Source organism: Tachypleus tridentatus, chromosome 11 (genome assembly GCF_004210375.1).
Source record: "Tachypleus tridentatus isolate NWPU-2018 chromosome 11, ASM421037v1, whole genome shotgun sequence".
In the NCBI taxonomy this organism is placed as follows: domain Eukaryota; kingdom Metazoa; phylum Arthropoda; class Merostomata; order Xiphosura; family Limulidae; genus Tachypleus; species Tachypleus tridentatus.
The window spans coordinates 89250141-89265223 of record NC_134835.1 but is presented as its reverse complement, the minus strand read 5'-3'; the positions used below and the strand labels follow the sequence as shown (position 1 = coordinate 89265223).

The window sequence follows — 15083 nt, the reverse complement described above, 5'->3', positions numbered from 1 at the left end:
AGGCTATCTGCGCCAAACATCAGGTGGAAAGTTGAAATTAAAGTAAATTTAGTAAAATTCATAAAAGGAAATTAAGGTGAAACAGAAAGTTTAAAAAACAACATCACCTAAATAGCATAAAAGCAATGCTTACATCTAGTCTACAACGTTAAGAGTAAAATTACAGAAATACAAATTGTAAAGGACTTTCTGTAACATAATTGTAATTATCATAACTCGCCAGGAAGACTAACAGGCAAATTCTAAAACCACCGTTAGTCACCTGAAGCTGGCTTTCCCAGTCCTGGTTTCGAGTTATTTGATGTTATGGCTATTTTCAGAAAGTAAAGTAATAAAAGTTTTAAAAGACTTGTAGCAAAATTTTAATTATAATTCGTCAGGATGACTAACGGGTAGTTTAAACAGCAGCGTTAATCACCTGAAGTTGGCCTGTCCAGTCCTGGTGTCGAGTTATTTGACGTTACAGCCATTTTCTAATTTCAAATCGAACTAGATGGACTGTGATTCTTAAAAGGGAATCACATTAAAAAAAGGCCTAATATATAAAGTAAAAAACTTAAATGGCATTAAAAAGATTAACGATCTTCAAAAAACTAAAGACATTACCAAGGTGGATAATGTCACCATCACCAATAACACTGTCTCACATTATGGACGAACCTTGGGGCAGAACATGTTTAAAATGGTGCCGCCGTTGAGAGTCGTAATAATGGCAAGAAAGTAAAATGTGGCTTATAGTGACCTGAGTGTTATACAGACTACACATTGGTGCTTCAGTTCCAGATAAAAGAAAACGAAAAGTTAAAAACCGTGACCAATGTGTAATCTAGTTAGAACAACTTCCTCTGCCCGATCCTTACGGAAGCAAGACGGCCAAAGTCCAATATGGAATTTTATTTGGAAAAGCTTGTTTTTGCTTTCCTCACCCCAAGTCGACTGCCAGCTGACGTGACACGGAGCAGAGCCTTGAATACAGGAACATAGTCCATGTATGGAACAGGCACAGTGGTGATAGTGCCAAAGCAGATAGATTTAGCTGTGGTGTCGGCGAGCTCGTTCATGGAGAATACCAAACGTGGCCTGGTATCTAGAAAAACTGGATAAAAGTAGATGTTAAAGAGAAATGGGCCAGTCGGTTTTGAATGTCGGCGAAAACAGGGTGTGAACCAACGTGAAGCAATTCCAGGGCCAGTAGAGAACTAAGCGAGTCAGTATAAATAGTGCAGTTTGAATACTGCTTAATTTTTATGTGATCCAGAGCAACAGAAATGGCGTACATTTCAGCAGTGAACACATAAGCTGTAGAGGGGGTTCTGTGCGCAACCACCAAACCACAACAAACCATGGCAGAGCCCACAGAGTCACCTGATTTCGAATCATCTGTATAAAAAGGAATGGAAGGATGGTTCGAAAATTGTTCAGCAAATAACAGACAATATTTCCAATCGGGATTGTCTGCTTTTCTCGGATGACTTAAAGATAGGTCACATTTGGGGACTGTAATAAGCCATGATGGGATGGGCTGACCAGTGGATACAGCAATATTATCTAAGGACAAACCCAATTTATCCAACTGCGCCTGGATACGAAGTCCAAAAGAAGCTATAGCAGATCGTCTGTTCTAAAAAAGTATGGTCCACCAAGGAAGGAAAACACAACCCAAGGTGGGATGCTTTGGTAAGGAACGAAGTTTCGAAGCATATAGTAAAGACAGTTGCAAACGACGGAGGTGCAAAGTAGGTTCGTAAAACTCTATGTATAAGCTTTGAACTGGGGAAGTGCAGAAAGCCCCAGTGCAGAGCCGAAGCCCCTAATAACGAACGGGATCCATAATCGAGTTTCGACCGAATAAGAGCACGATATATCTTTAGCATAGAACATCCTCCGTGTCCTTTCTTCTACCACTTGGGAAGCATATCGATGTTCTTTGCAGTCTGTAATCTTTGCATATACCTCGTGTTTGACGACTGACAGGAGATGTGAAAGTCGTCGACATAGAGCCCGTTTGCAACAGTAAGAGAGAGCTGTTCAGTGATGGTATTAATTTTTTATACTGAAAAGTATGACACTCAAACCACAGCCATGAAGGACTCCAAGTTCCTGTAGAAAAGAATGGGAAGGTGTCGAACCTACTCGAACTTGGAATCTTATGTCCATAAAAAAAAATTTAATAAAATGAGGGGACGCACTAGAATGTTTATCAAGGACCCTACAGCAACGCCATGGTTTCGTGAGCATTATACCCAAACACCAGCATCAGAAACAATGTCCACAACACCTGTTAAGAGCATCCAACACTGGTACTTGGTTGACCCTAGTCTAAGTGGACTAGCCGATTGACCCAAGGGGCCACTCCAAGGCCACCCGTCTACAGGAATTGAAAGCCAAAGTGGTGCGTTTGGGTTAGACTCCTCAACGACCAGGATCCTCTCCCTTCCCTTCACGGGTCGCCTCGCATGGCAAACAAGTGGGTGGATGTTTAGATTCCAGAGGAGGTAAACTGAAAGAACAGAACCTTCCCTGGGAGGTCCCCTTACCACCTACAGGAATTCACACCGCGGGGCTCACACTTGATATTGCTGGTACACAAATAAATACATAGCTATTAAAAAAGGTATCATAGGTTAATTTACTCCAATGCTGCCTAAAAGAATTCTAAGCGCTGCGGGCTATTGAGGATTTCCTCTTGTTTATTTTAACGTTACTTAATAAGTAAGCTCATTTCTCCGAAAAACGGCAGCAGCCTGTCTAGCGGGATCACTTGTTTTAACCACTCGCGTCATCATTCAGTAGTGTGTTGCCTATTAATAGACATTAAGAACCGCTTTACGTTACAACTTCTATATTGTAGTAATGGCAGTAAAGCCGTGTGTATGCTATGAATCACGAGAAGAGTTATGCACTCTGTAGGCTACAACACAGCATGGCATATGAATTTCAAAATCAAGAAATAAAAGTATTTGTTATACCTTCGGTGATAAAAAGTGCGGCCGAAAAACGTTTTAACGTGCGACTTAAAGGAATAAATTCAAAGTCGGAGGCCAAACTGGCAACTACACTTATAGCATTTGTAAACGCTTGACAGCAAATATTCAGCTCTTTCCTAATAATACGTTTTCTAATTTTGTTGCATTTATACGTGGACGGATTATTACAAAAAGTAAAACAAGTCTGAAGCAAATACTCGTAAAAACCAACAACATTACACCTAAGATAAAGACGTGTGTCTCCCTGATAAGACCTTAAAGATTAAGGTCAGAACCTGCAAGTCTAAGCGCTTAGTAATATATGACTACATTTAAAATAGACACTTTTTTGTCGGAAGATTTCTGCTTCTGACTGAGCATGAACTAGGAGCAGCATGCCAGCCACGGATTGGAGGGTCTTAAATTCGAGTCACTGTTAAGTACAGGTCATTATAACTATCATAGTCAATCCCAACGTTTGGCTCGCGTTAGCCACATAAGACGGCAGATGTTGCTGACTGGCTATCCTAACTCTCGTCAGCAACTTTAAATTAGAAATGGTTATAACCTGGTAGTTTAAACTATGCATCAACACTGCTTCATATTTGACCCATTATTCTGGATTGGTAATAACAAATCTTTAAAAACTGAATAACCCAAAGGTAGAGATTCCATTATGTGGAGAGTATATCGTCAAACCTCGTGGAATCTAGCTATACACACACTGCTCAGCCTCGATAACATACAACTTTACTGATAACAAGTATATTTACGTTAATAGAAATATTATCAGGTTGGTTTTGACCACGTGACTAAATACAGAAAATGACTTAAACCTTGTGAAACCGGAATAATTTGAAAATGTACAAATCTTTACGATCAACGCATTGATATCTATAATCGTCAAAAACAAGATAATACTTTATCGTTCACTGGAGAAAAAAAACATTAATTGTAGTATTTTCAACAATTATACAACTCAAACCTTACATTTCGCAACGACCTTGGTTTATAATCATCAGTAAATATTTGTTTTCAGATAGTTCATTCCGTGATATTTTATGCTATTAGAATAAAACAATTATTAAAAAACACGTATTGCAAAACGCATGCATTGTGCGTGTTAAAAAATCGTTAATGTAATAAAAATAAATCGGTAATGATAGCATATAAAACGCATGAGTATTCTGGAGAAACGCCTGTATCAGTTAAATGCTACCAAATAGTACAGTTGAAAATTCTACAAAATTTCTTACATCTGAAACACAAACAGTTTGAGGCTAGTTCTTCTATAACACAGTTCTCTATATCGGTGAACGTTAGTGACCTTCACTGAGTCCTTGATCTCGGAAGTACGTCACCCAAAACGTACTTCGTCTGGCATTATTACATCACGTTTATTGCATTTCTTCAAATACTATTTAGGTCACGTGATAAATACACAGAGGCAAAAGTTACAATACCAAAGCCTATAAGGATGCATTCATTGTTCATACGTGGTAATGTTTTATGTTTCGAAGGAGCTCCTTACTTGCTTTCATAGTTACCTACCTCGTATTTTCCATAACCATTTCTGTAATGTTTACTGGCATTGAATAAATAATAACAAGCAATTAGAAATTTCACATACATTATATTATACGTCTTCAGAACATAATAAACAAATAAACACTATATGGTTGTCGTTTACCAATTTAGAGTAACTAACATGAATAAACTATGAACCTGTTATAAGGATAATAAAATCAGTGTTTTGTTTGTCATTTTATTTTCAATTTTCCATTTGGAACTTTCGTTAAAATAAATATTTGTATTTTCAATTTCTAGACGATATTCAAGAGAAATTATTTCGTAATTTTAATATAGGGGAGTTCATTATTGCCAATGTTTCAAAATAGTTTCATTTGTTTTCGAACATATTTTAGTATCTGATTATTAGAATGTACAGCTAATATTAATTTAACAACAATGTTCATCAAATAAAAAAATAAAATATATATATTTACGCTTCCCCCAGTGGCAAAGCGATATGTCTGCGAACTTACAACGCTAGAATCCGGGTTTCGATAGCCGTGGTGGTCAGAGCACAGATAGCCCATTGAGTTGTTTAGAGCTTATTTTCAAACAGGACTACTAAATTCTTATGAATTTTTCGTTTTCATTAGCCCACCAATCCCAGTTAAGAACACCTGGAAACGGCTATGGCACACAATAACACACAAACCGCGTTCGTCACAATACATTCTACAAGGTAAAGGTGTTTTACCAATAAGATAACCTCTTTTGTAAATTGTTTTCTACCAGCTCCAAATGTGTTACCATGGCAACCTCTTCCGGTGTATACCAAATTTTATTAACTTACCTTTTACAGACATCGTCAGATTTATGAATACGACAACGTTTATCGACTTAATTACGACACTCCGATAAATAGAACAGTATGTTTAGACCATATAAACGTATAGCCTCCTCGGTTTTACGTTTTTGAAGGAATTATTTATTTTGAATTAATTTCATACCTGATTAAGTGCTTCATTCTGCATGTTTATGTTCCATTACATAATTTTATTGTTTATGTACCAGAGCTTATAAGCATATTTTTAAAAATATTCACAGTAACATCTATAGAGTTGCTAAAATGGAAGCGATTCTACAGAAACACTCGCTTCTGCCACACCAACCTATTTTCTTTCACCAAACGATACCGTCATAGAGGTGACCAGATTTTCAAACACTGGATGGATCCAGTGACTGTGTTCAAACCATCTTTATAAAATTATGCAGAACAACAGCCTGTAACAATAATAGTTGATTTGTTGTTTAAGGCTCCAGTTCATAGAATGAACTGTCACATTGATTCGTTTCTTTTATAGACTCAGATGAAAGATACCTAGATTTTCATCGCGGCCAATCAACGCGAGTTTTGCTAGCAGTATAGCCTTGGCACTAGCAAATACTCTGGTGTACTACACCCAGCATGTGCGCGCTCAATATTTTGTCTTTTAAAAACCGCAAGTATCTAAACATAGTCTACTAAACTATTTCGTTCATGCCTCGAGAAAATGGCGTCACGAAAATTTTGTTTTCTAATTTAGGGCATGATCACATCACACCCAAACAAAACAACATTACTGGCATAATTTTTCTATTTAATAGTCCTGTGTGAGCTTTCTTATACCTGTAGTCCATTGAAACTACAGTATATGAAATTAAATATTCCTGGTGTTTCACAAACATTACATAAATAAATGTAATAATGATCTTCTCTAATACTTCATAAATGCCTTTTATATTAACGATAAAAAGTAATAAAACCTTCTAATGCTAGCCGCAAATTTAACGTTAAGGAACTTAAACCGTAAGAGCGAGAAAAAACAATCGCAGTAGCTTTATGTATGCGATATTCTCACAAAAAACCTATTTGTCGTTTTTCTTCTCAAAACATCTTCAAAACACACACACAACATTATTAGGTGCATTTCTCATTACAAATCAAAACGTTATAAACTTATTAAAACTGTAACACTTAATTTTATGTAAATCAGATTCAATAAACAGTTCAATATAAACCAGCTTAAGAATTTGATATAAACCACTTTAATAATATGAGGGAAGCCAACTTATTAACAATTTGTTTTAGGAACAAATTGAAATTAACAGTTTCTTAGGCACGTTGAAATCGTGGCTGATTATTAATTATTCCAGGTTAAGAAAACTCTAGAGAAAAAGTTTATAGATACTTCACATTTAGGAAAATACTAGCTAACATTTTGTGAACAAAGTCTACACTGTGATAATCTAAATTTAGGCAATATTGACTGTTATTGATTTAGTTGAGTCAGAGATGAAAATTGTTACTGATTGGATCTCTTCTAATGTTTAAACTACAAGATTTAAACAAGAAGTTTTTCAGTTGGGTATTTTTTGTTCATACATTTACCAGATGATTCTACTACTAGCAAAGTATTCTTCATACTTTTGCATATTTTGTTTTTAATGAAATACATGGTATTGTGAATTAAGTAACTAAGTTTTACACCTTTCATATTTTCAAATTCATGTCGCTACCTACACTTTTGTTTTCTAAAAATGTCAGCTTCTAATGCTTTATATTTATTCTGATATTTTACTGTATGTTTTGCTAAATACTAATACTGCAGCACACTGAGGGGTCCAAAGACCCCTCATGATGCACAGGAGCCCAATCTACAGATCACAATCTTCCATTACTATTTCCCGATACTTCTATACCTATTCCAAGGGGGAATGAATCGTACTCAAAGAATACAAACCGTTAGAACACCCTCCGGTTGAACTTGAGCATGTGTGCCAAGTTTGGGTCCCGCCAGCTTGTGAGCGGGGTTTTAACACAGTTTTAAACATGATGCCCCCGGAGTCCTGAAGTGGGTCAGAAATATAAAGTCCAATGCCAAATTGAAGTTCAGCGACCCTGAAAATCTAATCTTACACCCCCATCATGACCTTCCTTTGTTGTTTTACTCCTTTAATAGAAGGATTACGTCACCTAAGTCCGACTGCCAAGTTTGGCCCTGCTAGCTTCAGTACTATGGGAGGAGTTTGATAGAGATGCATACATACGTATATTCAATGGTACTACTTTTTACTTGGCAAAGGTACTATTTTCTTACTTGGCAAATCGTCACAATGTTCATCGTGTTCTCGTCATGCACAACCAAGCAGACTGGACGTCAAGTAAACCAGACTGTTTTAACGTTAATAAATCTGCCGTCCATACGCTATCCTAATAATGAATACAACACAAGATAACACTATGACCGAAAAGCTGACCAATCATGAGTGTTCAAAGATCATTTACGTGGTTAAACATGATAAAATAAACCTCATTATTCACGTTCGCCACGTTTTGACATTTAAATAGTCACTATGAGACAAGTCTCTAACATTCAAGACTTGATTATTAAATACATTAAATAAATGTTTTGGCATCTAAAACGCAAGGAAACAACTGAGAATCTACACCATAAGATAATTTGACGAAGTAATCAAAAAGCTGTAAAAGCAGTTTCCGGTGACACCGTAATACTTTTGTAAATATACTAAATCTTACCTTCTTATTATAATGGGTGTAGTGTATGTTAGTATCTATGTATGTAACCAAAACTCTTTCGCCATCTAATGAATGGCAGCATAAACAAAACCCGTCAAACAATTCACACACAAAAAATAACTGTGGTATGTGCAACAACCATTTATTTATAATAGAAGACAATTTTAAACGAGTACTCTCTTTACAACAACACAACTTTCACGTAAAGGTTGAATTATATCTTTATTGAGGTAATAAAGGATGACACTATTAATATGTAAAAATATTATAGTTTATAACAGCACAATTCGAACACCTCCTTCCGTGCAGCACTTCTCAAAATGCTTTTTTTCCTAGAAAATGTTCAATTTTTGTTTTTTCCCTCCTTATAAATACTACGTTTAGCAATTACTAGCAATAATAACCGTCAGTAGAGCAACGTTTTTGCCAGTAGTAATTATGGTTGCCCAACAGGTGTTTATTTTCTAAGGGTAAAAGTTAAAAAAAAAACGGGAACAAAATAAAACAGAAAAAAGTTAGTACAACATCACTGGACCTTAAAAATTCCTTTAGGGTATTAAAATCTGCCTATAATTATAATTACAGGCCGAAAAATAATGGTAAATGACGTTTTAATGACAGTTCACGACTCTATTTGTCCCAGAAACTTACACACTAAAACACGGAATGAAAATCATATCAGCAATGGAATTTAGTAAAGCGCTTTGAGTTCTATACTTTTTCACTCTATATAACCGAAGTTTACTGCGGGTTCGTACACCAAATTCTCAACATAATGGACTAAAGCGTTAGAAGTGACCGCAAGGAAAGTTTACTGAAATCTAATTCGGTGTTATCACCCCATTTACTACATTACAACAGGTAAGCTGCGTTACGTTAGAGCGAAAATACACTCCTAGTCAATTAATGTAGTCTAAATAACATTAATGACAGTGACACTGTAACATGGAAAAGAGCACGGCAAAGACGAAGAGAGATCCCCAAACGAACGGTCAAACTTCTTGAACTTCAAACGCAAGGCACGAAAACAGGAATTTCATACAACAAAATAAATGCTCATCCGTGTCGTACAAGTTTCTTAGAAACGTAAACACACAATCCATCCACCTATGCTACAGACTGAATAACTGACTATTGATAACAGCTAAATAGAAGAATTTGGTTGTTTCTTGCCTAAAGCAAAGCTGAAAAAAAAAGGCCTGATACTATCATATAACTAATTATACTTGCCACAACTACTATAGTAGCATGCAACCGTAGATACAGAACCTCGAATTCTATCGTTATAAACACTCTAGTTTACCCCCGGGTAGAGAGTTGGTCTAGTTTACAGAAACGTCTCAGCTTCATACATCCAGATAAATTTAACTACCAAAATATCTGGTAGACAGTATCTCCACACTTGTTTGCAGTGTAGTGACTAACTCTGTGCGTTCAAGTAAAAATAACTCAGTAAAATCATAAACAAAAATCAGCTATGGCCTATACTATACCGATAGTTGATTAATATATATGTAAAAACGGCTAGTATGGGTAGAGAAAGCTCTTTTGTTCGCTCCTCTACATTGTGCTTTCTCTATCCATACCAGCCGTTTTCACATATATATTTTTTCTACAAGTGGGTTTTCTCGTCATCGCGGATTATACCGATAGTTGATTGTTCAGTCCTACGCTAAATATTCTATCCAATGTCATAGTTCAGCAATTTTAATGTTTGACTCTTCAATACTTGTACGTAAGTAACACGGTAAACTATTGGTAAAATGGACATGAGAATGTACAAAATGAACCAATGTCGATTATGAGACCTGTAATGAAAAAGGTTTTAAAGTAGAAGTACATGACTTAAAGGGGCGATTGAAGCACATCCCTTTAACATCGTTACACATTACACGAGATTTTGTGGATCGTTTATACAGTTTGTCTGTTGACGCCGTTTTTGTTCCTGTATTAATTATGGTTGAAATTACATATATATACGTTTTTACATTGTCGTTTTCTTTCTTCTCTGGCAATGAACTGTCTGATTTATCCTTTAAAACTCGCCATATTGTACATGTTGGAGCTATAAATGAGCCATTAATGAAGTAACCACACGTATATTATGCCGTTCCCACTAACAAATTATATTATCCTCAATAAACTATGATACGACGTTATTTCCTATGTCAAATCTTATCATGTAACTAATCACACTAGCTACAGCTTCATACTCATGGTTTATGAAACGTATTCACTCTACAATATTTAACAATCACGATTTTATTTTCTTCCAATAAAAACTTTTAAATTTACTTAACATCAGCGCAGATAGCCCTCAAGTAACTTTGCGCGAAATTCAAAACAAATACTTATCTTCTCTCTACAACATTTAAAATTCAACCGTTATCTTTCCTTTTCGCAACTTTTAATTATTACTCCATCTTTTGTTTAGTCTTTAATAGTCACCTATTTTCTATTCGAAACTTTTAATAAACACTGTCTTAAGTTACAATATTCATTCACCACTTTGTTTTCATCCATAATCTTTAATAATACCCACTTCAACAGTATTGATAAATAATTAGCCCCTCTATCTCTAAACTTGCCCCCGCCGGTAGCTCAGCAACAAATCTGAGAGTTTATACCGCTGAAATTCGTGTTTCGATACCAGCCATGGACAGAAAACTGAAAAACAACAAACTTTCTAAAATATTTAATAACAACCGAGTCCATTATCTTATACATTAAGGACTTTGAAGTATTTAACGTTCTTCTTTCACTCACGTTTTTAAAAGATATGTTGAACGTTGAAACTGTCATACAACATTTTAACTCTTATTTAACTTAGAAACCACACCTAAATAAACATTGATTTTCTAATTTTCAAATACTCAAGACCCCAACACTAATTGTATTTTAACTCACTCAATTTCGATATTTACAAGCGTTATTATTCACAGAATTTTTATTTACACATTTCCATGGCATTGTGCTTCCTCATGTATTAAAGAATGTTAAAATTACTAGCATGCTGCAATTAGCACGAAGCTTATTAGGTCTATGTATGAATAAAATTAGGTTTTACGGTCAGTCATTTTAAATGTTAAGAAATTTAAATTTGTATTAATAAATCTTCATAACACTTGTTACGTAATATCATGTACGAAAAGTTATAGACTTTGATTAAAATCCGTTTAATTCCTACCATGTTTAATAAACTCCTTAAAATAAGAGTATCATTCAGCTAAAGTTCTGTCGTTTTCCTACATAAAGTAACTTGGGCATTATTTTCACCTGATTTTAAGATTTTGTTGATCTACCACTTATCTAGAATTTCATGTTGTTTTAATGAAATAATTTTTTTTTTAACCTTGTAACTAGTATCTACCATTTCAGCTACGGCTCTTTACTCAAACCCTACCACTTTAATTGGGTAAGTAAACGCAAAGGGGCGCCACCATCGACTGGCTACGTTACAACTAGAATAACAGAACGAGTTCTTCAAACGCAAGCGCGAATCAAGAGGAAACATGCATGCCAAAAGATAATTTTCATGACAAAAGTACAGAATAGATTCATCATAAGACTTATATAATTAAACAGCTGTATTATAATCCATTTTAAAGTCATGATCCAGAAAAATATAAACATATGCTGTTTTATTTACGTAGCAGGATAATTAAAAAGTAATAGCACAGAATGTGAAAAATCAGTTTTGTCGATAAATATTTCATCAAGAATTGGTAAACAAGCCTAAGTTTTTCTGTAAATAAATACAAATAACAAGACTATAGTTCTACAAACATACTCACAGAAAAAGTTTGTTTTTAAATTTCGCACAAAGCTATCTGCGCTAGCCGTCCCTAATTTAGCAGTGTAAGACTACAGGGAAGATAACTAATCATCACTACCCACTGCCAACTCTTTTGGCCTAAAAAAAAGTTATTAAAATTTGCATAAAAATAAGGTGTAATAAACGAAAGGTATCACAGTCCAATCAGGTGTCATAACACATATAACATATTACAGAACATGCCTCTCTTGGCAGTTAATCGACAAGAGATTTTTAGAAATGCATACTGCATATTGAAGAGAGAAAAACTCGTACTTCGATGAAATGGTTCAGAATTTTCCATACCATAATTATATAAAAATAAACATTAAAGGCTAAAGGTGTTACTAAGTTTTGAAAATTGTGTGACATTTTATGTGATTTTACTGCTAAGATTATAAATATCTTGTTTTGTGACACACAGGTTCTTAGGTCATCTCTTGAATGTGGTCGTCTCCCAAGCTGTAAAAACAAGCTACACGTGTGTTTATTGTTCATCGTTGTATGAACACATGTTCTGGTTTCACACTTTCCGATTTCAATATCGTTTGTGTGAATCAATTGTCTTAATTTTCGTATGAATGAAATATGCAAAATGCAAATGAATATCAAATATTAAAAAAATTAAGCTTCTCTTAGCAAGAGCTTCTAATCATGAAGACTTAAGGTATTAATTAGGGTTGAATGCTGCGGAGTCAACCAATGCGGTCAGAACCAGACTAACACGAAACGAGTAGACAGGTTTTGCATATCGAATTGTATGAAACTGCTACTAGATATTAAAACCACTGGAAACACATGCGCACACTGAAAGGAAACTAAAGAAATCACTGTTGCTTAGTTTATGACAAAGATTAACTCTACTACAATCATTTTATCATAATGTATGTAGTAATATATATATATATATATATATATATAACCTCTAGCCTGTAAACAAAATCTTTTATTAACAATATTATTCCGTTATAAAGTTAAGAACTGATGCCACGTTAGTAAAGTCTAACGCCAGATAACATGAGATTTGTTTTTAACTTAGCATACAATCAACTAAAACACAGTCAGCTAACGGCATTTAGTCGACAAACTCGAATGATGTTCTCAAAAAACATGTCATTTTATATATGCAATTTCATAAGCCATACAATTTTTTTGTAACACTTGTTAAATTTTTGATATTCTTTGAGCTGAAATGCTCATTTCTATAAAAATAATAAGCTTCATAGTAATCAATTTATCCAATAACAAAAACCTATCGAAAAAATATTGCTCGTCAGTGTACAGCAAGCTTCATTAACTAAGAATAAAAGCCTGAGATCAGATACAGTGGAAAAATAATATGAGTTTTGTTAGAATTATTCTAATTATAGTTTAAAAACAAGACTACTGTACGATTAATGCTAACAACACGAAATTTTTTGACATTATTGTTTCATCGTCCGAGTATAATTTATTCGAAAGTTTAACATTGTTTTTTCTAAGCATAGCGTAACATCAATTAAACAAGACATAACGTTGTTTTTACTTTAAGAGCTGATATTACTTAAGTTTCGCAAATACTACAGCCGAACTTAACGTTAACAGCGAACTCAACAAATGTATTCTAAATCTGATAATTAAAGACTTTAGTTTCCTTTCATTTTGATTAATGTTTAGTAAGTTATAAATTCGATACCTCCTCCTAAAAGTAAAACAGCAACACTGCAGTTGAGTCAGATAACAGCTGACTGATGTTTATTGTTTTATTGGTAGTAGTATTAACTTTCCGGTAAGTCAATCGAAAACCAAAAGAACATGTGGAATTAACCTAAAGTATCGTTTATTACGTATGGTGCTCGAAGAAACACACTCGAGCTTCAGTTATCATAACGAAGTTTATTACACAAGCTTAATACAAAAAAGCAAGAGTTGATTTTTATACGGTACACTAACCTTTAATTGAACCAGATGATGTTTGTGGTTGTGCCACCTCCACTTTGGTGAAGCTATTCCACGACATCGGGCCGTGCATGCAAGATACTCAGAGAATAGAGCACTGAGGGAGGGGACGAGTACAAGGATTTGCCCCCAAAATATTCACTTCAGTGCTTGTAGTTATTCTCTTGCTGCTTTGACGTTAAGCTGAGTTTCCATTTGTCTTCTTGTTTCTAAGCCTGTGCTCACTACGATAAACAGGCAACCTCGGAGATTTTCATGTTCATCATTTCCTGCCACCACAACCCATTGCACCAGACGTGAATGTGAAACTCAGCGAGTCCTCGTGAGCTAAAAGGGACCAAAAAGTCAGCTTGTTAGGATACAGCTACCGTGATAGTTTGTATATGTTTACTTCGTGTCTTTCCGATGAAGTAGAACTACATCTCGCGCTCACACCTGTTCTCTCAGACAGCGCTCTTCCGTGTGGCCAAACACTCCGCTAGGCCAATACTTCTCCAGGAGTCACAACCAATGAGCTCAGTCCAATACACATTTACGGGTAGTACACGTTGAATGGGAGGTGTAGAGAAGTCCATGTGAACTGAATCTTATCTCGATTAAGGGTCTATTGCAACCAGTGAGCGTCTGCTAGAGCTTATCTTACAGTAGTCTACAGTTCTTGTCAGATGGAAATATTCACTTGTCAGTAAGCACAAAGTTACACGATACATTATCCGTGCACTGCCCATGGAAGGAATCAAAATCCATTTCTAGCATCATAAGCCTTCGCACTCATCGTTGATCCACAGTGGAGAAGGAATATTTTACAACTTAAAATTTGCAAAAATAAAACATACAATAGTTAGAGTTTTCATGTGAAATGAATACATTGATGCTACTAGTAGGAAAAAAAAACAAAAGTGAACGTTTCTTTAAAATGTCACAGCAGGTTTGTTTTGTTGTATCTTGAAACAAAATATTTTATCTTCTAGCGAATTTTAAGTACGTTAGTTATTATGCATTGTTTCCCCACATGTTACCGTTTTACAGATAAATACTTTTGCTGTTACTTAATTCTTTTTTACATATTTTCTTCAAGGCAGTAATAAAACTACTTCGCTGTATACGTTATAAAATTAGTGTTAACAACAGGCGGAATCATTAGGATTTTTCAGTTCTTGTCAGCTTATTTATAAGCAACTGTTTTTATTAGTTTATAAGTTACTTAAAAGTTACTTTCATTTGAATAGTTAGTTAATTAGTTGACTTTTAACCAGCGGTTACTAATATCTGATGC

At 35.0% G+C, this 15083-nt stretch overlaps 1 protein-coding gene across 2 annotated transcripts in view; it reads right to left on the bottom strand.

Moving 5' to 3' along the window:
• LOC143232724 (putative nuclear hormone receptor HR3) overlaps positions 1-14296 on the bottom strand; it is a 55082-nt gene extending 40786 nt beyond the window's left edge. The window contains exon 1 of one of the 2 annotated variants that reach the window (XM_076468472.1): positions 13802-14296. In XM_076468472.1, the coding sequence (XP_076324587.1) occupies positions 13802-13880 (79 nt within the window). In that variant the 5' untranslated portion in view covers positions 13881-14296. The remainder of the gene's footprint in view (positions 1-13801) is intronic. The other variant, XM_076468475.1, reaches the window with a different exon arrangement.
• Between the last annotated feature and the right edge of the window lie 787 nt (positions 14297-15083).